We start from the raw sequence: 27,573 nt of genomic DNA, 5'->3' as shown, positions 1-27,573 counted from the left end.
TTTAGCACGCCGCGGCTGGTCCTGCCTTAGAACGTGCGTGAGCTTAGACTCAAGGGAATCAGAAAATGATAGACAAAGCCTTACGAAGCTAAACAGAAACCTGGAGAGGAATTCCGTCATGAGCAAGACACTGTTTCATAGTTTTGTTTCACCTAGACATGTTTCAGCAATTTATGTAATATGTACAGGGGTTTTTTCACAATTGTTGTTACATGTTAACCTCACATGTCGGTTATACAGCTCAAAAATATTTATATTTGAAAACGGAACGATTATTAAGTGCTAAGTATGTTACAGTGGTTTCCACAGCACTAGAAAGTTAAGACACATGTCACGGAGTTTAGGCATTACATGTAGTCCATGTACGATATGTTTAAAGATTTTAGTTTGTTTACATAGCTCACATAACGTGTATGGGAGTAGCTTTAAACCTACCATGCAGTCTGCGGCTTGGTACCTACAAACAACGAAATGTAATTGATGAATTCTTCTCGGGTTATCAGCTGAGTGGTGGCGTCGTCTTCGCCGGAAGATGATGGGTACGAAACTCATCGAAACCCTGCGACAAGACAACGGCACCACTCAGCTGGTAACCCGAGAAGAATTCATCTGTAGAACACGCCGAGAAAGACCGAAATCGCAACGAAACGTAATTTGTTTTTCTGTTTATTGTATATTTCAGACTGGGAATCGCTATATATCGCGTTATTTAGTGTGTTAGTTGCGATTTTTGATATTGTGTTTTTTATTTGGTTGTGTCCCGTTAACAAGGTTTTTCTGCTGTCGTTACACACACATTTTCTGTGGTTTGTCAGCCAAGCACAGCGTTTCTGCCGCCATTTCACGTGTTGTTGTGTCTATGTGGTGTTCATTTGTTTCGTGTCGTGTTTATCTGTGGTGTGCAAGGGGCGAATTGAAAGTGTTGTTGGCGTTAGCAGGCGCGCTCCGAGTTCTCTCCAGTAAACAGCGCGTAGTGCTGCTGCAATCTCCTCGGGTACGCAATTTGCAGGCAGCGATGATCTGCAAGTGTTGGTGATGACGGACGAACACTACGAGACAGATCTTCAGAGTGTTTCAACTAAACCCGCGAGACGTCGCGAATGAACACAGCAGTGAAAATCGAAAATGATATATTTGCAGTATTTAGCTATACCTGGCAGCTACTTTTCTACATAGTAGACGTTTGTCGTAGCGTGGTACCAATTTTCCAATATCCTCATCATAGAGGCCAGTCGCCTGGGCTTTCATTGATTTCTCTAAGCTGGTCTGTACATTGTTGTCTGTGTCAAAATGCTGTCCCCGTAACTAGTGTTTCATGTGAGCAAAGGATTGAAAATATGAGCGAGCCGTGTTCGTGCTGCGTGTTGGGTTATCAGACACTTCCCTACGAAAACGCTTGAGGTGCGTCTTTGTTGCAGCTGCTGTGTGCGGCCGAACATTGCCAAGAACAAGGACAATGCCTAATGACAAGATTCCTCTTCGCTTCTTCCAAAGAGTCGCGCTGTATGAGGCTGCAGCGATGGTCGAGCGACGTTCGATGAATCTCATCAACAAAACTCCTTTTCAGTCCCAGAGCATACTGGCCATACAATTTCTGACGAACAAGGTTCGCTTGCATTTCTTTATTTACTCGGGAAGTGAGAATGTACCCACTTTTTGAATTGCTCTTCTGTTTTTCCATTTTCGAAGTGGACCTACGTCTCGTCCCCTGTAATAATTCTGTTCAAAAAATCTGCTCCAGAACCGTTAAGACAGTGCCCACTCGCTTTGTTTTGTGATTGTCGGTCACCAGCTTGGGAAGTCATCTGGCACAGAGTTTTCGGTACTGAAATCTCTCACTCACGGTGATATAGAGAGCTGAACTTGAAATTTTGGAAAACGAATCATCAACACAAAAATTATGAACCGACGTTTTTTTCGAATCGCCTGATCCGCTCGCCGAATAAGTTGGCCCATTCCAGACCCCCTGCAACGTGAATGTCTTGTACGTCATGCTTCCAGGTTCCTGTACTATTACCGCACTTTGCTGTCATTCATGAAAGTTTCACCGTCCACATTACTCATTCATCTACGATTTTCAGCTGCATTGCACCCCTCCGCATAAAGCAATCAAATTGCAACACGCACTTCACACTTGTCTGGAGGCGCTATTTTTCTAGACATGTTTACGTGCTCAGAGCGGACAAGTGCCACGAGACGCGATGGACGGGCGTACTAGAGACACTACTCAAAGCGCAAAAATCACATTTTCACTATGGTTCTGTGTTTGCGACTTCAAAAGGCGATCATATAATCCCTATGCAATAAAGAAGTGTTTACATATCACGATGAATTTTAAACCACCTATCATGCAAATTACATTACGATAAAAGTGTGCATGATATAAAAAACTGCAGTCAGATGTGGAATGTGCCCAAAAAACAATGAAATTGAGCTATTGCTAACGAAAAGTCATAAATTTTTTTAGGCTGGTGTGTAACTGTCCATCTATATTCAATGCTGTTTGCTTACTTACTTAGTGCCTAGGGTCGGAGGGGAGAATGGAGAGGGGAACTAGAGTTTAACGCCCCGTCGACAATGAGATAATTAGAGATGGAGCACATTCTCGGATTACGGAAGGAAGTAGTCCTATTAAAAGGAACTGTCCCGGCATTTGCCTTAAGCGATTTAGGGAAACCACGGGAAACCTAAGTCTGGCTTGCCGCACGGGGCTTTGAACCATCGTTTTCCCGAATGCGAGTCCAGTCTGCTAACCACTGCACCACCTCTCTCGATGCTTAGTCTCCTCATCCCAAAAACTGCATCGGTTTTTGGCCTTTTCAAATATCCCCCTCCCTCTCCTTGGCATCTTCTTCCCTCACTCAAACTATATGAACATCCTTGGCCATCTCGTCTCTCCATCTTTCTTCTCTCTCAATCTTGATCTGTCCGCAGCTCGTGGTCGTGCGGTAGCGTTCTCGCTTCCCGCGCCCGGGTTCCCGGATTCGATTCCCGGCGGGGTCAGGGATTTTCTCTGCCTCGTGATGACTGGGTGTTGTGTGATGTCCTTAGGTTAGTTAGGTTTAAGTAGTTCTAAGTTCTAGGGGACTGCTGACCATAGATGTTAAGTCCCATATTGCTCAGAGCCATTCCCATCAATCTTGATCTTTCCTTCTCCTATAGCCACGGACGGCCCATCTCAGTCTCCTTGTCGTAGCTTCCGCAACAGCATCTGGCTCACTGTATATTTACCGGCCAGAGTGGCCGAGCGGTTCTAGGTGCTTCAGTCTGGAACCGCGAGACAGCTACGGTCACAAGTTCGAATCCTGCCTCGGGCATGGATGTGTGTGATGTCCTTAGGTTAGTTAGGTTTAAGTAATTCTAAGTTCTAGGGGTGTATTTCAGTGACCGGTATGTTCTTTCTCCTTCGCCATTCTTCACCTTCATAGGCTACTCAAAATATTTTTCACAGGATTTTGTTTTCAAAATCCTCTATCTTTTTCTCTGTAGACTATTCTTCATAGTTCTGTTCGATAGAGTAATACACACATCAGAAAAAGTTTTACATCACCCCAGTTTCCAGAACTCCTGAAGATAGTCGTTGACTGTGGCGGACACAGTCCGTTTGACTGTTCAGAGATGTCACTAAACCCGCCCAAAGACGTAAACAACCATGGATGATCTGCACCTATTAGACGGAGGGGTCCGACAGCCGACCAGTTCCAGTCATTCCACCAGGAACGAGGTACACGGCTTGTGTTGTCTGTAGTTCAACCATGCCTAGACGGTCAATACCGCGGTTCGATCGCGTCCGCATTGTTACTTTGTGCCAGGAAGGGCTCTTAACAAGGGAAGTGTCCAGGCGTCTGGGAGTGAACCAACGAGAATTTTTTCGGAAATGGAGGAGATACAGAGAGACAGGAACTGTCGATGACATTCCTCGCTCACGCCTCCCACGCTACTGCAGTGGATGACCGCTACTTACGAATTATGGTTCGGAGGAACCCTGACAGCAACGCCACCATGTTGAATAATGCTTTTCGTGCAGCCACAGGACGTCGTATTACGACTCAAACTGTGCGCAATAGGCTGCAAGATGCGCAGCTTCACTGCCGACGTCCATGGCGAGGTCCATCTTTGCAACCACGACGCCATGCAGCGCGATACAGTTGGGCCCAACAACATGCCGAATGGACCGCTCAGGATGGCATCACGTTCTCTTCACCGATGAGTGTCGTATATGTCTTCAACCAGACAATCGTCGGAGTCGTGTTTGGAGACAACCCGGTCAGGTTGAACGCCTTAGACACACTGTCCAGCGAGTGCAGCAAGGTGGAGGTTTCCTGATGTTTTGGGGTGGCATTATGTGGGACCAACGTACGCCGCTGATGGTCATGTAAGGCGTCGTAACGGCTGTAAGATACGTGAATGTAATACTCCGACCGATAGTGCAACCATATCGGCAGCATATTGGCAGGGCATTCGTCTTCATGGACGAAAATTCGCGCCCCCATCGTGCACGTCTTGTGAATGACTTCCTTTAGAGTAACGACATCGCTCGACTAAATTGGCCAGCATTTTATCCAGACATGAACCCTATCGAACATGCCTGGGATTGATTGAAAAGGGCTGTTTATGGGTGACGTGACCCACCAACAACTCTGAGAGATCTACGTCGAATCGCCGTTGAGGAGTGGGACACCTGGACCAACAGTGCCTCAATGAACTTGTGGATAGTACGCCACGACGAATACAGGCATGCATCAATGTCAGAGGACCTGCTACTGGGTATTAGAGGTACTGGTGTGTGAGCAGTGTGGACCACCACCTCTGGAGGTCTCACTGTATGGTGGTACAACATACAATGTGTGGTTTTCATGAGCAATAAAAAGGGCGGAAATGATGTTTATGTTCATCTCTATTCCAATTTTCTGTACAGGTTCCGGAACTCTCGGAACCTAGGTGATGCAAAACTTTTTTTGATGTGTGTACTTGTTTGATTAGAGTTTTATATACCCTTATTTCGGTTGCTCTTGAAAAAATTTTGAATAACAGTAAATTTTTGAGTGAGTATGACACTCTCTATGTCGCTTTGCTCCTCGCTTCTATTTCTTGGCTCTCATAATTTCTGTTGTTTGCTAGCGCGGCCAGATATTTAAGCTCACCTATTACTTGAAACATATAGTTATGAATCTTAACCGTTTCCCGCCTTTTTTTCTAGTTTATTTCTGCCTTCATGAATTCTATTTACTCGTTATTTAACTCTAATCCATCGTCCTTTGATTTTTTTTTAACTAGCTTTCTTGCTAGTATTTTGAGGTCACTAGATTTTCAACGATTTGTAATACATCATCTGCAAAGGCTAGTGAACTTATATTTATTCCTAAACTAATTGTCTCTTCTGCCTTTCTTGCTGAAGCAAGTGCTTACTGTATTATAATGTTGAATAAGAGGGATAACATACCATCTCCTTAACAGACTCCTGTTTTTATATGGGAAACCTTGCAGTGTTCTTCATCCATTTCCACTACCCTTTTCGAGCCTTCCAGTGTAACGTTTACAATGTTTGTAATCTTCTTTGCTTTTCTAAAGTTTAGCATTTTCTCTCACAGCATTTTTCTGTGTGCTATTGTAGGTTTTCTTGAGATCAACAAAGAATATCGCCAATATTTTGTTGGTTTTGCAGTGTTTTGATACGGCTTGTTTCAGTACAAATATCTGGTCAGTGGTGTATCTGTTCTTCACAAATCCCGCGCGTTTTTCATCCATTACTTCTTTCAAAAATGTTTCCAATTTTTTTTAGAGAATTCTGGAATATACTTTGTTGGCTGCGCTGATTAATGAGATGCTTTTATAAGTACTGCATTGCTGTTTATCGCCCTTTTTATGGACCGGTACCATGACCGCTTCTGCCCATCCAGTCTAAAGTCTGAAATCCTTCTTCGACCCAAATATTGGTCACGAGTTCGTGTATTTGTTTCCAAACTGTATCTCCTCCCTTGTTAAGTAGTTTAGTTCCTGTTACATCTCACCCTAGAGCTTTGTTGTTGTTTAGTATTTGCAGTGGTTTTACTGTCTCTGATTGTCGACAATACAACTAAAGAACCTACGTTCTGGTATTTACGCCGTCCCTCCATTTCTGTACTTTCATCTCAAATATTTAGAAGCTCCTCAAAATATTCCTTCCAAATTCCCGTACCCTTTGTTCTTTTCAAATCTGTATTTCTATAACATACACTACTGGCCATTAAAATTGCTACGCCACAAAGACGACGTGCTACCGACGCGAAATTTAACCGACCGAAAGAAGATGCTGTGATATGCAAATGATTAGCTTTTCCGAGCATTCACACAAGGTTGGCGCCGGTGGCGACACCTACAACGTGCTGACACGAGGAAAGATTCCAACCGATTTCTCATACACAAACAGCAGTTGACCGGCGTTGCCTGGTGAAACGTTGTTGTGATGCCTCGTGTAAGGAGAAGAAATGCGTACCATCAAGTTTCCTACTTTGATAAAGGTCGGATTGTAGCCTATCGCGATTGCAGTTTATCGTATCGCGACATTGCTGCTCGCGTTGGCCTAGGTCCAATGACTGTTTAGGAGAATATGGAATCGGTGGGTTCAGGAGGGTAATACGGAACGCCGTGCTGGATCCCAACGGCCTCGTATCACTATCAGTCGAGACGACAGGCATCTTATCCGCATGGCTGAAACGGCTCGTGCAGCCACGTATCGATCCCTGAGTCAACAAATGGGCACGTTTGCAAGACAACAACTATGTGCACGAACAGTTCGACGACGTTTGCAGCAGCATGGACTATCAGCTCGGAGACCATGGCTACGGTTACCCTTGACGCTGCATCACAGACAGGAGCGCCTGCGATGATGTACTCAACGACTAACCTGGGTGCACGAATGGCAAAACGTCATTTTTTCGGATGAATGCAGGTTCTGTTTCCAGCATCATGATGGTCGCATCCGTGTTTGGCGACATCGCGGTGAACGCACATTGTAAGCGTGTATTCGTCATCGCCATACTGGCGTATCACCTGGCGTGATGGTATGGGGTGCCATTGGTTACACGTCTCGGTCACCTCTTGTTCTCATTGACGGCACTTTGAACAGTGGACGTTATATTTCAGATGTGTTACGACCCGTGGCTCTACCCTTCATTGGATCCCTGCCAACTGGCTCGTCACAATACGCCAGTCACTACCCTTTATGAACTATGGTATCGTGTTGTAGCTGCATGGTCAGCTGTACCTGTACATGTCATCCATGCTCTGTTTGACTGAATGCCCAGGTGTATCAAGGCCGTTATTACGGCCAGAGGTGGTTGTTCTGGGTACTGATTTCTCAGGATGCATGCATACAAATTGCGTGAAAATGTAATCACGTGTCAGTTCTAGTATAATATATTTGTCCAATGAATACCCGTTCATCATCTGCATTTCTTCTTGGTGTAGCAATTTTAATGGCCAGTAGTGTACACCTGTAATATATTTTGTATCGTTTTCTGAAGAACGTGGCTGATTTGTAGAAATCTCTTGGATTCCATGTAGTTTTATCCTCTCCTGCTCTTTTAATTAGTCCACATGTTCTCTCTTTTTTTCTTCTGAGAACATATTTGGCTTGTCTATTAGCATTTTTATTTGCTTCTTTGGTTGGAATCTTCCCGTTGTTCGAGTTTCAGTAATTTGGAAACAAGTAATTGATGTCGGCCTGCCAGGTGCGACGACGGTGGCGGTGAAGACGCTGAAGGAGGGCGCGGGCGCCAGCGAGCAGCAGGCGCTGCTGTCGGAGTACGAGCTGCTGAAGGCGGTGTCGCACCCGCACGTGGTGCGCCTGCTGGGCGCCTGCACCTCGCCCGCCGGCCCGCTCTACCTCATCATCGAGTTCGCCGAGCACGGCTCTCTCAGGTACGCGCCGGCTGCGCAGCGCTGTTCCTCCGCTCGCTCAATCGGCGGGGCTACGGCCGACTCAGGGGCCGTCCTGGCTCTCGTAAAAGCTGATTGCGGGGCTCGTCCAATTTCCTCACGGACGCTGCCAGCGTCAGACCTGACGAGGGCTAGGGAGGGCAGAAATCCGTGACGTCAGTGTTGTGCAGAGGCACCGACGAAGGTGTTTCAGGACGGTCGTGCGAATGTCCAACATTATGTGACAAAAAAACTTTTCGAATACTTGGCTATCCGGCTCCAAAGTAGACTGATGTTGCTAAACATTTCACTGGCTTGTTCCTTCCATAAAGCCACAATCAACCTACATTTCCTACATTTATTCTCATCCCAGTGCAAATGAGCTAACATATTGTCTCCAACGATCTGTTGATCAATAGTCCCAAAACTTTTTCTCTCCTTCTGTGCTTGGTATTCTTTCCACGGACGAGTAATAATAAGCTTCATCTGTCATTAGGCCCATCGACTCTAATCAACTTCTAGATAATCGAAATGTTTCGGATTTGGTTTCAGTTATTCCTAAGCGTTTGCATAAGATTTGTGGGATGTGACAACTGAAAACTTCTTTCCAAAAAAGACGGCGGATGATTAGAGATCGCTGCAGGGCGCCCTCTTGCCTCGAGGTAGGAAACTGCTCCTAAACATAGAAAAATCGGCAGTGCTGAATGTTGGTGCGAAAACTCTTTCACTAACGACAAAAGAATGTGTACACATATGATGTGCTGTCGTCAAAATAATCTCGTGACAATCCCCTATTTTTAAAAACTTCCGTAGGTTATCAGCCACCAGTTCAGATATACAAGTACTGATTCATTCCGTCAGGCTTTGAGGAAGAGGTTGACGAATTATGTTCGTGACTCGAAATATTAGAATCTTGAAGACTATGAGAAAAAATTGTGAAGTATGAAGAAAGAGATGGAAAGGCCAGGAGTAGAGATTAATGACACAAAGTAAGAAAAACCATATAGGAAAGTGGGTAACAGCACCAGAGAATACAAGCAATATAGTATCTACACTGATGAGCCAAAACAATACGACCACCGCCCACCGCGAGGTTGAATGCCTCCTGGTGGTGTTGCAGGCACATGACGCCGTAAGGAAAGAATGTAAACGGAAGAGAGAGGAATGGGCAGTGATAGCCAAGATACGAGCCGCAAATGCGGAAGTACACTGATATAAGCAGTTTTGACAAAGGATTCATTTTGTGGCTCTGCGACTGGAAACAAGAATCTCTGAAACGGTGAAGTTGGTCGGCTGTTTGCGCACTACTGTCGTGAGCACCTATCGAAAGTGGTTGAAGGATGGTCAAATAACGAGTTGCCGTATGGAACTGGACGTGCACTTCTCATCACAAAACGTAGAAGTCGGTTCCCACACTGTGTAAGCCAGAATAGGCAGCGATCTGTGGCAGATCTGACGCCAGACTACAGTGCTGGTGCAGGCATAAGTGTTTCGGGGCACACCATTCAAACGCCATTGTTGAACATAGAGCTCCACATCACATAATCCCCACGTGTTGTGTGCTGACCCAACAACATCATCAGTTACCATTGTAGTGGGCACTGCATCGAGTTTTCACCGTGGAGTAATAAAGGAATTGCATTTCTTGTTACACCAAGTGGATGCCTGGGTCCTTAAACGCCGTCATCCACTCAGTGGACCCCATTGTATAATATTCACATATGTGATCGCTCTAAGTTTGTGGTTATAGCTTGATACCAGTGCCTACCAATTTTAATTGTATATTACAGCACTGAGGATGGTCATTAAGTGACGGAAAATCGATTTTGCTGACAATAAAACAACAAAATACGGCCAGTGCTGATTTTCCTTCCAAGCCTATCCACTATTTGGTCGTGGTGCACACAACACTCCATGGAGTCGCCAATCAACTTACAATCTTGTTATATGAGTGTATTGAAAAAGGGTAAGGGAGATGAGTCGATGAAAATCAGTTAGCCTTAAGCGATCACCACGTAGATTAGATTAGATTAATACTAGTTCCATGGATCATGAATACGATATTTCGTAATGATGTGGAACGAGTCGAATTTTCCAATACATGACATAATTAGGTTAGTTTAACAACATACTTAAGTTAATATAACAACTTTATTTTTTTGTGTTTTTTTGTTTTTCTTTATCTTTTATTTTTATTTTTATTTTTTTAATACTTTTGTTTTGTTTTTTTCTTTTTTTTTCTTAATTTATATCTAAAAATTCCTCTATGGAGTAGGAGTAGTTGTCATTCAGAAATTCTTTTAATTTCTTCTTAAATACTTGTTGGTTATCTGTCAGACTTTTGATACTATTTGGTAAGTGACCAAAGACTTTAGTGCCAGTATAATTCACCCCTTTCTGTGCCAAAGTTATATTTAATCTTGAATAGTGAAGATCGTCCTTTCTCCTAGTATTGTAGTTATGCACCCTGCTATTACTTTTGAATTGGGTTTGGTTGTTAATAACAAATTTCACAAGAGAGTATATATACTGAGAAGCTACTGTGAATATCCCTAGATCCTTAAATAAATGTCTGCAGGATGATCTTGGGTGGACTCCAGCTATTATTCTGATTACACGCTTTTGTGCAATAAATACTTTATTCCTCAGTGATGAATTACCCCAAAATATGATGCCATATGAAAGCAATGAGTGAAAATAGGCGTAGTAAGCTAATTTACTAAGATGTTTATCACCAAAATTTGCAATGACCCTTATTGCATAAGTAGCTGAACTCAAACGTTTCAGCAGATCATCAATGTGTTTCTTCCAATTTAATCTCTCATCAATGGACGTACCTAAAAATTTGGAATATTCTACCTTAGCTATATGCTTCTGATTAAGGTCTATATTAATTAATGGCGTCATACCATTCACTGTACGGAACTGTATGTACTGTGTCTTATCAAAATTCAGTGAGAGTCCGTTTACAAGGAACCACTTAGTAATTTTCTGAAAGACAGTATTGACAATTTCATCAGTTAATTCTTGTTTCTCAGGTGTGATTACTATACTTGTATCATCAGCAAAGAGAACTAACTTTGCCTCTTCATGAATATAGAATGGCAAGTCATTAATATATAATAAGAACAACAAAGGACCCAAGACTGACCCTTGTGGAACCCCATTCTTGATAGTTCCCCAGTTTGAGGAATGTGCTGATCTTTGCATGTTACGAGAACTACTTATTTCAACTTTCTGCACTCTTCCAGTAAGGTACGAATTAAACCATTTGTGCACTGTCCCACTCATGCCACAATACTTGAGCTTGTCTAGCAGAATTTCATGATTTACACAATCAAAAGCCTTTGAGAGATCACAAAAAATCCCAATGGGTGGTGTTCGGCTATTCAGATCATTCAAAATTTGATTGGTGAAAGCATATATGGCATTTTCTGTTGAAAAACCTTTCTGGAAACCAAACTGTAGCAATAGGTTATAATATATCAGCGGTTGTCAAGAAGATAATCACTAAAGCACATTAACGAATGAAATGCTAGACTTCACAAGACGTCCACTTGGTGATGGGAATTCGGATGATGACATACTAGTGATTAACAAGGTGAAGGTGCAAATTTGTCCTCTCGAACAACGTCTTTTGAAAGCGCATTATGCTGGGCATTGGAACCCCTTGATTGCACACCCAACAGATGCAGTTTTTCTCCATGGATCCGAGAAAATAGTACATAATCTTTGTTTTGTAATGCCCTCATTTGGGTTACGATGAATCCACTAAGTTGCATTTCTATGATGCTGAGCCTTTAGAGACATGAATAAAGTTCTGTCTACAAGTGTACTGTGTGGATGCAATCCCAAAAGTTCTATCCCATATTCCCGAAAATACTCTACAACATCCAAGCTGGTATGGCTGCCATGGTTGTCAGTAATAAAAGCTGTAATACTACTCACTGGTTTTGTATTTCGTAAAGTGCGAAGCCAGATCAGAAACAGTTCTTCAGTAATGTACCCCGATTGACTCATCTCTGTAACGGAACCAGCAGGTAACTTTACCATGCAGAGTGCTAAAAGGAATGTTGTGTAATTCTGATGCAACTCGAAGGTTCCAGTGTCCATCCATAACACTCTTTATTGGTTCATGCAATACAGAGAAACTCTATTTATTGTAGATGCATCTTTTCTGGTCGTTTTAGAGGCATCTAAGATAAAAAATATAAGGATTTTCTTTAAAAACTCTTGTACTCAACTTACTTATAGTAATTGTATATAAAATGTTCACAGTAACCAGCCTTGACCGACTAAATCAAAAAATTGCATCGAAGTTGTTCTACGTTATCGAAATTCTACTTTTTTCTTATCTAAAATGTGCTGTTGGTGAGAGTGAAATCACGAGTAAATAGTACTGAACTGTGCCAAGCGATGACAGCATATGTCACACAGTCTTTCTCTGTAAATGTCTCGGAACAGGCGGGAACGGAAGGCAAGTTTCTAACCTCACTAATATAGAATTTACAAGCACATTTAAACTAGTCACTTTCTAAGAGGGCATAAAACTTCACTTCTCAACAAGAACAAATTTATACGTCTATAGACGAAGTAAATATTCCAGAATTCGAAACCAAAACAGCTGTTAGCATGAGTGACATAAAAGTAGATATCCTAGGTGTTGCGAAACAACTCAAATCACTTAAGAAAGGCAAGTCTTCCGGTGCAGATGGTACACCAATCAGGTTCCTCTCAGAGTATGCAGCCACAATAGCGCCTTTCTTAGAAACCATATACAACCGCTCACTTGATGAATGGTCTGTTCCTAAAGACTGGAAAGTAGCACACGTCACACCAATATTCAAGAAAGGAAATAGGAGTAATCCATTGAAATACAGACCCACATCACTGACCTCAATTTGCAGTAAGATTTTGGAGCATGTACTGTACTCGAACATTATGAACCACCTTGAAGAAAATTTATTGATACATAACCAACACGGATTCAGAAAATGTAGTTCTTGTGCAACACAGCTAGCTCTTTATTCCCATGAAGTAATGAGCGCTGTCGACAAGGGATCTCATATCGATTCCATATTCCTAGATTTCCAGAAGGCTTTTGATACCATTCCTCACAATCGACTATTAATCAAATTGCCATGGAATATCGTCTCAGTTGTGTGACTGGATTCATGATTTCCTCTCAGAGACGTCACAGTTCGTTGTAATAGACGGTAAACCATCAAGTAGAACAGAAGTTCCGCAAGATAGTGTCATAGGCCCTCTGATGTTCCTGATTTACATAAATGATCTAGGTGATAATCTGAGCAGCCCCCTTAGATTGTGCGCAGATGACGCTATAATTTACCATCTAGTAAAATCATTAGACGATCAATTCCAATTACAAAATGATCTAGAGAGAAATTCTGTATAGTGCGAAAAGTGGCAATTAGCACTAAAGAAAGAAAAGTGGGAGGTCATCCACATGGGTACTACAAGAAATCCGATAAATTTTGGGTATACGATAAATCGCACAAATCTAAAAGCTGTCAATTCGACTAAATTCCTAGGAGTTACAATTACGAGCAACTTAAATTGGAAAGACCACATAGATAATATAGTGGGGAAGGCGAAACAAAGACTACGCTTTGTTGACAGAACACTTAGAAGATGCGACAAACCCTACATTACCCTCGTCCGTCCTCTACTGGAATATTTCTGCTCGGTATGGGATCCTTACCAGGTAGGATTGACAGAGGACATCGAAAAAGTGCAAAGAAGGGCAGCTCGTTTCGTGTTATCCCGCAATAGGGGTGAGAATGTCACTGATATGATACGCGAGTTGGGGTGGCAGTCACTGAAACAAAAGCTGTTTTCTTTGCGGCGAGATCTATTTACGAAATTTCAATCACCAACTTTCTCTTCCGAATGCGAAAATATTTTGTTGACACCCACCTACGTAGGGAGAAATGAGTATCATAATAAATTAAGTGAAATCAGAGCTAGAACGGAAAGCTTTACGTGTTCCTTTCTCCCACGCGCCATTCGAAAGTGGAATAGTAGATAAGTAGTATGAAAATGGTTTGATGAATCCTCTGCCAGGCACTTAAGTGTGAATTGCAGAGTAACCATGTAGATGTAGACGTAGATGTAGAGCACAAACTGGTGTGTTCTGGAAAAGACAGGAGGAGCTCTCAGAAACCTCCCGCACTGCAACGCCACACAAAGGCGAGTGCTACCATCACTACGGAAATGACAAATGACGTGAAACCTTGTGTTAATCATAATTATACCTATATCGAAATTGTACCACCCTAGCACAAAACCTGGTGAAGAATTCTCTTACTTGTTGTTGTTGTTGTTGTTGTTGTCATCATTCCTGAGACTGGTTTGATGCAGCTCTCCAAGCTTCTTCATCTCCCAGTACTTACTGCAACCTACATCCTTCTGAATCTGCTTAGTGTATTCATCTCTTGGTCTCTCTCTACGATTTTTACCCTCCACGATGCCCTCCAATGCTAAATTGGCGATACCTTGATGCCTCAGAACATGTCCTACCAACCGGTCCCTTCTTCTTGTCAAGTTGTGCGACAAACTCCTCTTCTCCGCATTTCTATTCAATACCTCCTCATTACTTATGTGATCTACCCATCTAATCTTCAGCATTCTTCTGTAGCACCACATTTCGAAAGCTTCTATTCTCTTCTTGTCCAAACTATTTACCGTCCATGTTTCACTTCCATACATGGCTACAATCCATACAAATACTTTCAGAAACGACTTCCTGACACTTAAATCTATACTCGATGTTAACAAATATACATGAAAATTCAGAGCACATATTGTGCAATATACAATGGTAGCTAGATAGCATGAATGCCTAGGTCTCGGCATCTGTTTCAATATATTAAAATATAGAATGGTTCAAATAGCCCTGAGCACTATGGGGCTTATCTTCTGAGGTCATCAGGCCCCTAGAACTTAGAACTACTTAAACCTAACTAACCTAAGGACATCACACACATCCATGCCCGAGGCAGGATTCGAACCTGCGACCGTAGCGGTCACGCGGTTCCAAACTGAAGCGCTTAGAATCGCACGGCCACATCGGCCAGCTAAAATATAGAAGATACACGCTAATATTTTAACAGATATTGTTGCAATCGTATTATTTTTATATAACTCTACGAAACCCTGACAAATAGAAATTCTGCCGAAAGCGGAAGGCTGACATAAAAAGTAATTATAAGCACTGTTGAGCACTGTGAGGTAGACTAAAAGGTCAAGTACTTAATGAAAGTTTACCTTAAAGTACTCATCAACAGAATAAACAATATGTTTCATTAATGATTCCTTAACTTTCTTCCGCAACGGCCTTGCCGCAGTGGCTTCACCGGTTCCCGTGAGATCGCCGAAGTTAAGCGCTGTCGGGCGTGGTAGGCACTTGGATGGGTGACCATCTAGGCCGCCATGCGCTGTTCCCATTTTTAGGGGTGCATTCAGTCTCGTGATGCCAATTGAGGAGCTACTCCACTGAACAGTAGCGGCTTCGGTCAAGAAGACCATCATAACGACCGGGAGAGCGGTGTGCTGACCCCACGCCTCTCCTATCGTCATCCTCCTCTGAGGATGACACGGCGGTCGGATGGCCGGAAGGCCACTCGTGGCCTGAAGACGGAGTGCTTAACTTTCTTCCAGAAGATATTGCTTTAGTTTCTGATTGAGAGGGGTAGTTTGTTGGACTCAGGTATTACCGTTCACCGATTCAGAAAAATCGGGGGAAGTCCACTCCGGATGCACAGACAAGGATGTGGACCCTGTAGTTACTGAAGATGTGCCCAAAACACTGCGCCACCTCAGTCTGTTACGGATTAGAAAAAAATATCACACCATAGTGACAGACAGATGGAGGCATCAAGTCAGTAGAAACACTGAAAAATCAGAGAAAATACAACCCGAGCTTCCAGCCAGTACGACGTCGACGATTGCCTGCAGGTACTTCTTACATTGTTAGACTTTTCGAAGGTGGGTGGCCGCAGATGCGTTTCACCACCCACCCCTCCAGCCGCCTCAACAGCTGTTTGAGAGGGACGTTCCTCCCTTTCCAGCCCCGAGATTAGCCCGAGCGCTGGCTGTTTATGCTTGAGACTGAACGGAGGAAAATTCGTCGAGGTAAATCGTCGTTAATGGAAACGCACGTAATGGCAGTCGCATTATCCTCAAGAACCTTCGAAAAAAATGTCCTAATCTCTTCCAAATGCCGTTAGCAATATACCAGTACAGTTTACTTACCATTTAAGTGTCTTCTGAAACGCTCTGTCCTCTTTCTTCAGAAACAGTAACTCCAAGGGCTCTAAAACTTAAATCTTTGTATTCTCTGTGAATGTGTTGTCCTCAGTCTTCCCTGGCGCGCATTGCAACTGTACCACGACAAAATACTTAATCTTACTGTGCGTGAATTTGAAAAACTGCATTTGTTGGCTTATAGTAAATCAAATTGAATACGAACACTATGAGAGAATATATAGTCGCCTACCATTATTGAATCCATTTTACCTCTAGTGTTCGCTGAAACATGTTTTTCATCATAGATATTTTCTGGTATATTTTGATCGGTAGTCAGTAAGAGAAAGCTTCAGATACTAATTACACGATTTCTTTTAGCTACATTTTTTCACTTTCATCACGCCGTCAATAAAGGTCATTAGAGGCAATTGGCCAGGTTAAAATATGAATTGTTTAGTCTTTGCCAGAGATATGATGAAATACAGAAGTATTGCTAATCTCATCATCGTCCATCCGAAATAATCAAATCTACAAAGAAGTGGAACATAACTCATAGAAATTTACTCAACAGCTTTCCCATTAATGTTAAGCTTATTGTCCTTGAAAATTGCATAATATAAAATAAAATTTGTTAACATAAAGCAGAAGACGATACAGTAATGTCCACTGTTCTCGTAGCTTATCTTTGTTTCGTACATCTTTAATTCGTTTTTTTCTCTGTCCCGTACTTCTGGACTGTGAGGATTCTTGGCCTTGTTAGTCCAAACAACAAATTTCTGCAAAGTGTGTCGCGTTATTAGACAGTGTGCAATTTGAGTTCGTCGAAGCTACATTTACGTGCAGCTGGCGGCATTTCATAGCGTCGACGTGTTTTATCCACATAACACCGTAAGAAAGAGTTCTACGAAGTAAGTAAATGCTTAAAGAAAAAAAATCAAGAGAAAATATTTTATGAAACAATATGAAGAAATTTGTTTAAAGGAGAAATTGAAGAAATAATATTTTATTAGCTAAGACATCTTAAAGAAGTGATGAAATTATTTCGTTTCTAGTTTTAAGAACCACAAACAAAATGAGATAAATGGAAAATGCTGTCTCACTGCAATTATTTCGTTTTTTTCTAAATTAGCATTGCCTTGAAGCCCTACGATCATGGATGCAAGTACTGCGGCCTCGGTTGTAACGTCATTGTTTCAGTTTTGTGAAATGTAAAGAACGGGCTGCCTTTTATTGAATGGCTTCTATGAAGATGCGACTGCCGGTCGGAGTGGCCGAGCGGTTCTAGGCGCTACAGTCTGGAGCCGCGCGACCGCTACGGTCGCAGGCTCGAATCCTGTCTCGGACATGGATGTGTGTGATGTCCTTCGGTTAGTTAGGTTTAAGTAGTTCTAAGTTCTAGGGGGACTGATAACCTCAGAAGTTAAGTCCCATAGTGCTCAGAGTCATTTGAACCATTTTTTGAATATGCGACTGCCATTGTAAAAAATATGGCGAGTGTCAAAATCGCTTCTTTTGCAGTGCATATCTTTCAAACTAAGTAGAAAGGATCGTGGTCCACTGCGAATACACTGATGGGACAAAGGTCATGGGATAACGACATATACGTGTACAAATGGCGGGAATATCGCGTACACATAATATAAAATGGCAATGCATTGGTGGAGCTGTCATTTGTACTCAGGTGATCCATGTGAAAAGGCTTTACAGGTGATTATGGCTGCACCACGGTAATTAACAGACTTTGATCGCGGAGTGACAGTTGGAGCTTCACGCATGGGACACTCCATTTCGGACATCGTTAGAGAAAGCCATATTCCGCGAGCCACAGCGTCAAGTGTGTGAGAGAACATCCAATTTCAGACATTACCTTTCACCACGGACAACTCAGTGGTCGACGGCTTTCACTTAACGACAGAGAGCGGTGGAGTTTGCGTAAACTTGTCATTGCTAACAGGCAACCAACACTGCGTGAAATAACTGCAGAAATCAATGTGGGACCTACGACGAACGTATCCGTTACGACAGAGCGGCAAAATACGGCGTTAATGGACTACGGCAGCAGACTACCGATGCGAGTGCCTTTGCTAACAGCACGACGTCATCTGCAGCGTCTCTCTTGGACTCGTGACCATATCGGGTGGACCCTAGACGACTGGAAAACCGTGGTCTGCTCAGATCACCATGATTTCAGTTGGTAAGAGCTGATGGCAGGGTTCGAGAGTGGCGCAGGTCCCACGAAGCCATGGACCCAAGTTGTCAACAAGGCACTGTGGAAGCTGGTCGTGGCTCTATAATGGCATGGGCTGTGTTTGCATGGAATGAACTGGGCCCTTCGGTCCAACTGAACCTATCACTGACTGGAAATGGTTATGTTCGACCACTTGGAGACCATTTGCAGCCATTAATGGCCTTCATGTTGCCAGCCAATGAAGGAATTTTTATGGATGACAGAGCGCCATGTCACACGAAGAAGATTCTGGACTGTTCGAGAGAATGGTTTGACCATCCAGATTGTCCGACATGAATCCTATCGAACATTTATGGGACGCTATCGAGAGGTCAGCTGGTGCACCGGCGTCAATTTCGCAATTATAGACGGCTATGAAGGCAGCATGGCTCAATATTTCTGCAGAGGACTTCCAATTACTTGTGGGACCCATATCACGTCGACTTGCTGCACTGCTCCGGACAAAAGGAGGTGCCACTCTATAGTAGGAGGTATCCCATGACTTTGCCAGCCCAGTGTATATTCCCGTAGTAGAAGACATGTTCGATACATAGTGCGTGCATCAACAAATGAACTCATATGGATGTACATGAACTTTAGATTCTTGTAGTTACCAGAAATTAAGAAGGAAAACCTCTTTAGCCCTTACCGGCTCTCACATTACGCGATACTAGTACCTTGTTAAAGCAATGGAGTTGCAAACGACGCCCCCCCCCCCCCAATACCTGGCTCACTATCTTAGATTCCTTGCTGAAAACCACGTGGACTAATGGAATTTTGTTAACGGAAAATTGAAACGGATGCACTATAAAAAATTTAACAAATTTATTGTAAACTCTGCAGTAATGAGCTGGTCTCAGGTCTAAGCGTATGCGTTCCACGGACACTTAATTACAATAATCTACTTCATATAAGGTAGAGTCTCCCTTACCTCTTCGCTCAACATCTGTCCGAAGTGGCTGTGTAGTAAAGAGTACTATCGTTATATACCAATCACGAATGAACATGTGTGCTTTCGAATCCCGAGTCCTCTTCGCAGAAACAATTCCATCATTTTCCTCAAGCGATTCAGAGCAACCAAAGAGAGTCCAAATGTGGATCGCCTGATATGAAGACCACTGCAGTCCACTGCATGTCCAGTACCTTAATCAATGAGATAGCTCGCCCGGTCACAGAATCGATGAGGATGTTACGAGACATCGATTGACTGGAGCTAGTCCGAGCGCTGCGCGATAAGACTGAGATCTGGTAATTGTGAAAGACGTTAAAAACATTAAGCGCTCACTCTCTGCATCGACGACCTGTATGTTATTGATTCATCCAGATACCTGGGAATCACGCGTCTGAGTTTACGGTCTGGTGGAATTGCATTTCCGTGATAATGTGAACTTAAACATTCCATAGACACCTGACAGCAAAGAGTGTCCTATGATGAAGGTACAGCGTATTCTCAAAGACTCTCGAAGAAAAAAAAAAAAACAATAGAGCCACCAAACACTGGGCTGTTGCGTTTACTCCAAACGGCCAGCCTCCCCACTTAGACACACTGTTACAAATGTGTGTCTGGATATCCTTCGAAAAATCTAAATGCGTTCTTTTGATTTTTACCTTGCTCGAATTCTCTGGACTGTCTTTGATGTTCAGCGTGAACAGGTAATGGATAGACTCAAGTCCGTCACGACCAAAGTGTTTCTTTTTCCATATAAAAAGAATTATTGAAATACAATGTAATTTTTCTTCAGGCCCTTGAGAAGTCAGACGACTGTTCTCTCCTGGCTGTCAGTTTGATTTATATCGCCTCTTATGATACGTCAAAGGGAACTTTCCTTTTGGATTTCAGTATAAAAGAGCGTTATTTCTGTATAGTCGATGATAATTACTTGTGAAACAAGAACGAAGCCACATTCAAACTCTATACGCACTCACTCCAGCTACATAGTTGCACAATACTGAAACTGTGCGGTGTCCATCTTTTGTAATTTTGTTATTGCCCATCGCATCTGCTTTTATGTGACAAAATACATGTTCGCTGCGCGATGTTATTTGTCTGGGTTCTACGAATTTGTGAAAACGTGATGTGGACCACATTTTAAATTAATTGATGCGATAATCCTTATAAGCAACTAAAGGACTGAAATAATTTTGAATTTTAGCAGCTTTAAGAGCAGTCAAATAAAATTGTTTCTGACGAAAAGAGAATTACTCTGCAATATAATACGATTAATTATCTGTTATCTACAGGAACTACTTACGGAAGATTCGACATCTGGAACTGAGTTCCGCCCCTGTGAGCCGAATCACCCCTCGGGACATCTTAAACTTTGCCTGGCAGATCGCTAAAGGCATGGCTTACCTCAGCGACATGAAGGTATATAGAATTATTATACAAAGCGTAAAATATGTAATTACTTCTTTTATAGATTTATTACTATGAAATTTTGCAAAGAAAGGCCATTTCAGACGAGCAGTGTCTTTGTTATTGTTATTATCCGTGGACTTTCCTTTGGAAAAAAAGTCGTGGTAAGCGGTGGTTGTATGCAAAATGGAGAATCATTTTTGATAGAATTTCAACATGTTGTCGTGCAGCAAATATTGTACTTGTGAAGTTACTGAAGCATTTCTACATCATTTTTCATTCATCTTCAGGAGAAAATCATTATCAATAGGACTTATGTCAGAGACGTACTGAGGAATTCTAGTATCTGCTAACCTCTTCTCGCCATTTTGCTCGGCATTTCATGTAAGAGATTGATCTGGAGTTGAGCTCCCTACGTTAGCCACGAAGCAGTGAGTACAGGAGACATTAATTCTTTCACTTCACAGTCAGGCATAAATGGTATTCCACGTATTGAGAACTAGGCTGTAGGCTGCATTTGGAGATGTATCACTGTTATCTGTCGCATACTGCACTATGTTTTTCGTCTGCCATTTGATGGTCGCCTTGAAATGCAGTTGCCAACATTACGCGGTGAGTCGATAAAAAATTTCAACTCTTTTTGAAATTTCACACCCGTTCAAAATGAAAATCATAGGTATTTGCTGTAGACACATTTGCTCAGACGTACTCACGAACATGAACTAAAGAGCCTCTCATTCGCTAGAAAAAAAGGAAAATAATTGCTTGCCACAGTATAAACATCTTTTTAGAGTTTTTAAGAACGTAATATGCTCATCATATTATTACAATCCATCTGACGAACTTTGTCTTTCTCATTTGTAAAAGAATTGACAACCGGGTTGTTGTGTTGTTGTTTGATAAGGGACAGAATTAAATGACTGAAGTTTCAAAGGAATATAGTTCACACTATTGCCATAGAATGTATTCTGAATCCAAGCTAAGCTCTAGTAGAAACTAATGTAAGTTGTTGTATCGAATAAAATGAGTGTTCCCTGCTTGCTATACTGCATCGGCTCAAGTCCACAATTCCTGTCTGGAAAACTCAGAAGACAGAGAGGACTCATTTAAGAACTGAAGATACCTAATATAAAATAACAATAGTTCACTTGTCTGAATGTACGCGAATGTCGCTTATTTGGTCTTCCCTCCCGATTGCCACTTTCTTATCGGGATGTGTCCTAATATTGAAAAAAAAAGACCTGTAAAACAGATATACAGCGTCAAAAATTATTTAAACTATGAATGAGGCAAAATGATGTAAAATGAAATACTAGTAGAAGTAATAGTAATAGTAACAGGAAAGTGACGTTTACATAAGAAAAATAAGTACCTTTCGAGAGTTGCGCTAGGGTAGGAGATTAAACTAAGGATAAACAATTAATAAGCTAATTATGTAGAAAACGTGCTCATTTAATACGAAGTGGGGACTAACTGTACTCCATTTCGTTTGCTTGACTTCTGTCGTCTCAGTCCTGATATGTATCAAGAATGTGCAGAACATTTCTGAATTTTTTCAGTTTCAAATCATTTAATGCAAGGCTAAACTCTAATAACTTTGAGATAACCGCAAGCTTCACAATATTGCACGTTGTGCATAAGACTACAGAAAAAATGGTTGTATGTAGTTTTAATAAACGTTCCTTCTGTCAGCTGGTTCATCGTGATTTGGCTGCACGTAACGTGCTGGTGGCCTCGGGCGGCGTCTGCAAGATATCGGATTTTGGGCTCACCAGAGACGTCTACGAAGACGACGCCTACCTGAAGAAGAGCAAAGGGAGAGGTATGAATAGCCATTACCACTGTATTTAATGTTGTATATGTGAAATGTACAAAGAGGCGCGTAACAAAGAAGGGCAAAATGTAAATATGCTGAAGCAGTGGAAAACTTACAGTAAAACTGCTGTTTGAAACAAACATTATGTCAAATTCTGCTTAAGTTAAGGTCATTTTTTTTTTTGCCTTAACAGGAAAACTGTAGAAAAATTTGGTGCTTTCCGAATAACCGAAGAATGCAGAAGTAATTAATAAAACTTTCTCGGGCTTCCAGCCGCGTCTGGTGGTTAAAATCCCACGAGCTTTCGACCGAGCTCTCCTCAGTCGTTGTCAAGTGGTAAGACTGACTGCTGTGTCGCCGTGACCGCGTCGTTATATAGCAGCGCTGCTGGCTGTGACGTCACTAGTGCTCTCTTCCTCGCTGCTCGTGGGATTTTAACCACCTGACGCAGTTGGAAGCTCGAGAAAATTTTATAAATTCATATCGCCACGAAACCATGCATTCATGCAGAAGTAATATTTCTAAGCCAAAATCATATATATCATATGTAATACTTGGATAAGATCTCCTGCAGTAAAATTATGATTAGAAACATTTTATAAGTCCGCAGCTCGTGGTCGTGCGGTAGCGTTCTCGCTCCCCGCGCCCGGGTTCCCGGGTTCGATTCCCGGCGGGGTCAGGGATTTTCTCTGCCTCGTGATGACATGGTGTTGTGTGATGTACTTAGGTTAGTTAGGTTTAAGTAGTTCTAAGTTCTCGGGGACTGATGACCATAGCTGTTAAGTCCCATAGTGCTCAGAGCCATTTGAACATTTTATAAATGCTAATGGAATATAATTCTCAGTAGTAAATCCTTTAATAATTTGGCATTCAGATTCTTTCAACGAATGTAAATTGGTGTCTGTGTGAGAATTCAATTAATTTGGTCTAATGACTTTATTCAAAGTCACAGTCGCATATGATTTATCTGAGCATAACAGATTCTGACATTTTAGCAACAGGGACCGATGACCTCAGCAGTTTGGTCCCTTAGGAACTTACCACCATCATGTTAGCTACTCGCTGTACGCTACTCCGGTAGACGAGATGTCAGTTAACGGACGATTTCACAAGAAGACTGTTTCGGACGGATTACTGGATATATAACATCAAGAACAAGGCTAAGAATGAATAAGACGTCGACATCGTTTATAAGTGAATAAATCATATGTACGTCACTGCGACTCTTTAAAGTTACTATACAATAATTAGTAGCCGCTGTGGACAATACACGTCAGCTAATTTAAGTTGTTTTCCCCTATATTCCACAGGATCGGCAATTAGGATCATAGGTGTGATAGATCCCATGAAGATCACCGTGGTAGAGTTGTCCTCGGAATCCTTTGCTGGTGTCCGGTTAAGCGCAGGTGAAAGTTAGCCCAGCATCTCAGCTAGGTGACTGACAGGTCTGTTGCACAGATATCCATAGGCAACACTAAGTCAGTCATAGCACGTGCTAATAAATGCTTTTTCAGTATCACTATCTGCAGGGTCACAACTGCTGCCTGAAATTCTGCAGTGGACAATTGGAGAATAGATAACCAGTAAGAATCGGTAATATACAGGGTGGCATTTATTGAACTATATGAAAAAAAACGTAAATTTGTTACAAACTATGGAATGCACACACTTTATTCAACATGTAAACGTCAATGTAGATATTCGGATTTAGGTTATGACATGTTCGATATGTCTGCCATCATTGGCGATGATGTGGCGCAGACGAATAACGACATTCTGCGCGAGCCGTTGAAGTGTCGGAACATCGATGCTGCCTTTGACCTCCTGAATGGCTGTTTTCAGCTCAGAAACGGATTTAGGTTTATTGCTGTATACCTTGTATTTAATATAGAATGGAAAATGGATTCGCAAGTGTTCCGATCCGGAGAATATGGCGGCCAATCTAGGCCCACGCCAGTGGCCTCTGGGTACCCCAGAGCAAGAATGCGGTCCCCAAAGTGCTCCTGCAGGACATCAAACACTCTCCTGCTTCGATGAGTTTGAGCTTCATCTTGTGTGCCCACATCGTGTGGAAGTCAGGGGCACTTTGAATAATGGGGATGAAATCATCTTCCAAAACCTTCACGTACCATTCGGTAGTCATCGTGCCATCAAGGAATATCGCAACGATTATTCCGTGACTGGACATTGCACACCACACAGTCACCCGTTGAGGGTGAAGAGACTTCTCGATCGCGAAATGTTGATTCTCAGTCCCTAAATGCGCCAATTTTGCTTATTGACGAACCCATCCAAATGAAAGTGGGCTTCTTCACTAAACCAAACTATGCATGCGCAAAGTAATTCCAATCATGCCCCGCGGACAACAGTGTAGTTTGAAAGTCATAATGCAAACGGTTTAGAACATATGAGGATTGTATTTCATATAGTTCAACAATTGTCACCTTGTACCTTCGGAGTTACTAAACCGGGAGGTGTAAAAACTAAGCTCCTCCATATGATGTTCATAACGCGTTAACAGCAGAGTTGTGCTGCAGTAAAAGAATCGCCACTCTTACGAAAAAAATAGTGATTTCAGTGCCTAATCAACAAAGACCGAATGTTGGCCCAGATGAAGAAAATGTGGGATGAAACAGCCAGTGGCCTTGTTCATGAAACGCCACGTTATTAATTCGAAGCAGCGTAGGAAAACCATGGAAATTCTAGATGAGAGGTGTTTGTCGTGGACTTGTCGTTGAATCTTGCTCACTACAATAACACACAGAAACATAACGCAAAACTGAAGAGGTATTGAATCAATACAGTGTGGCTTCAGGAAAAGTATTGTCAATGAAATATCTGTAAATCTTTCAAATATGAAATTGTGGAAAGTAATAGCGAAACTAAAGGTCCAGTGGATATGTCCTTGCGGAATTGATATGTGTAATAGGGTAACGCAGAGAAGTCTACGCAGGCTGCTTTTGAAATGCGGTTCTAAAGAGGTATCCTCATAATGCAAAATATAATTAGAAATGAGAAGCTACCAGACGAAGAAACGAGTTTAGGAAAAGATTGTCAAATAAGGGGAAGTGTTAGTGCGACATATGCTTTGGTAACCAGAAGTAATCAAGTTAGTGTTGAAAATGACAACGGAGAGGAAGAGGAGTATATGAAGTAGGAGTACATAAAAATTGATGTAACATGAGTCATAGAGGATGTTTAGTGTACAAGATATACAGATATGAAAAGATTAACACAAGTCAAAAAGAGATGGAGGTAGACTGACATCTTAAAACAAGGCAAATTGAAAGTTTCTGTCAGGCTAAACCTTTGCCTTTTGCCATAATTTCTCTGCCGATCGGATAAATCTTTTTTCCTTTTTCTTTTTTCCCTCTCCAGTTATGTATTCATCAGTGACCTTCTCCGCCATATTTTCCAAAAATAATTTCCGGTATATAATTTCAGTAATTTTTTTCTCAATTATCTGTTTTCCTTTAGAAATGGTATTTATAAAGAAAATGAGTACTTCTTCGTGGAGTGAATGATATGTAACATATCCTGATAAAGCTAAAATCCTGCATTTTTGTTAATTTTACAACTATATTATAAAATGAAGCAAAATTTCTTTTCTCACACCAATAAATTAAACTGTTTTTCTCTTACATTAATACAAATTACACATTCTAAAGCGCAAAAGAAATTTAAAAGAAACGAAAATATAAAATTGACTTCCTCTTGACGATCTGAGTTTTATATCTAAACTTTTTGTTAAAAGCTTAGTGTAGGCGATAAAAAACGTTAAGAGAATAGAAACTGTAAGCGATAACGGAGTCTTAAAGGGTATGTCTCACCTCAATTGCCACTTTTTTTTTGTTTTTAGGTTGTAATGTAAAATGCCTTTTGCGATTAGGTGAGATTTATGTGTCTTAAAGGTGCAACTCATTTTAGAAATCAGTTGAAGAAAAGTTTCGTTAGAATGTTAGGACTACCAATGATTTGACTTTCTTCCTGGTTCTGTGTTACGACGTATATGTGTGGTTTATATTACGGTCACAATTTCTGATTTCTTAGTGTTTCCCATATTTCTTTCATTATTTGGTCGTGGAAACCACTGTCTTTAGTTTCATTATTTCTTATCATCTACAGTATGTAATTACACATCAATTATGTTAATGCTCTCACTTTCGCGCACGGAGAGACTCGAACGTCCAACATCCAACCATTATTTGTATGATGGTGTCTCTCATATGGAAACGTTTCCGGGCTATGTGAATCCTGTGCCGCATCTATCCAAGTACGATTGACGATCCGCCGTCGCAGAGTCACTTCTAGCGGAACGTCCACCCTTCATTCACAAGTCGTGCTTGCATAACTCATTCGGCAGAACGTTTGCCCGTGAAAGGAAAATGTCTCAGGATCGGATCACGGTCCAGAACAAGTTTTAGTCTGACAGGAAGGTTCAAATGAAAGCACAAGCCGGCCACTGTTTTCGAGCGGCTCTAGGCGCTTCAGTCCGGAACCACGCAGCTGCTACGGTCGCAGGTTCGAATTCTGTCTCGGGCATGGATGTGTGTGATGTCATTAGGTTAGTTAGGTTTAAGTAGTTCCAAGTCTAGGGGACTGATGACCTCGGATGTTAAGTCCCATAGTGCTTAGAGCCATTTTTTTGAGAGCACAATCCATTACAGAGTAAAAATTCATTCTGGTTCACGGCGGATTTGCTTTCAGAATATAGATGATCAGTCCAGGCAACTAAAGCCAGAGTCCATCTCCACATTCTAACATACGAACAGCTGGGTGGAGCAGATGGAAAGAATGAAATCAAATGCAGCAAGCATTGCATACAGCTTTACGATCCGAAATATCAACACAACGTATGTATACCCATATTCTAATGCTGTTGATTCCGCACTAACAGGATGCTGTACTGCCTGAGGGACTTGTTAGGAGAAATTTCAGGAAGGGGCATACACCGAACTAAACCGCGTTTTTATCTGTATTGTCACAAATTCACGACGAGCTTGGTAA

At 42.0% G+C, this 27,573-nt stretch overlaps 1 protein-coding gene across 1 annotated transcript in view; it reads left to right on the top strand.

The window, feature by feature from the left end:
- LOC124594194 (proto-oncogene tyrosine-protein kinase receptor Ret-like) overlaps positions 1 to 27,573 on the top strand; it is a 132,725-nt gene that overhangs the window by 80,590 nt on the left and 24,562 nt on the right. The window contains exons 8-10 of the mRNA XM_047132552.1: positions 7,713 to 7,902; positions 20,636 to 20,762; positions 22,443 to 22,572. Of these exons, the coding sequence (XP_046988508.1) occupies positions 7,713 to 7,902; positions 20,636 to 20,762; positions 22,443 to 22,572 (447 nt within the window). The remainder of the gene's footprint in view (positions 1 to 7,712; positions 7,903 to 20,635; positions 20,763 to 22,442; positions 22,573 to 27,573) is intronic.

Source organism: Schistocerca americana, chromosome 2 (genome assembly GCF_021461395.2).
Source record: "Schistocerca americana isolate TAMUIC-IGC-003095 chromosome 2, iqSchAmer2.1, whole genome shotgun sequence".
NCBI lineage: Eukaryota > Metazoa > Arthropoda > Insecta > Orthoptera > Acrididae > Schistocerca > Schistocerca americana.
The sequence above is the reverse complement of the archived record's forward strand: the minus strand, read 5'-3'. Positions and strand labels throughout refer to the sequence as shown.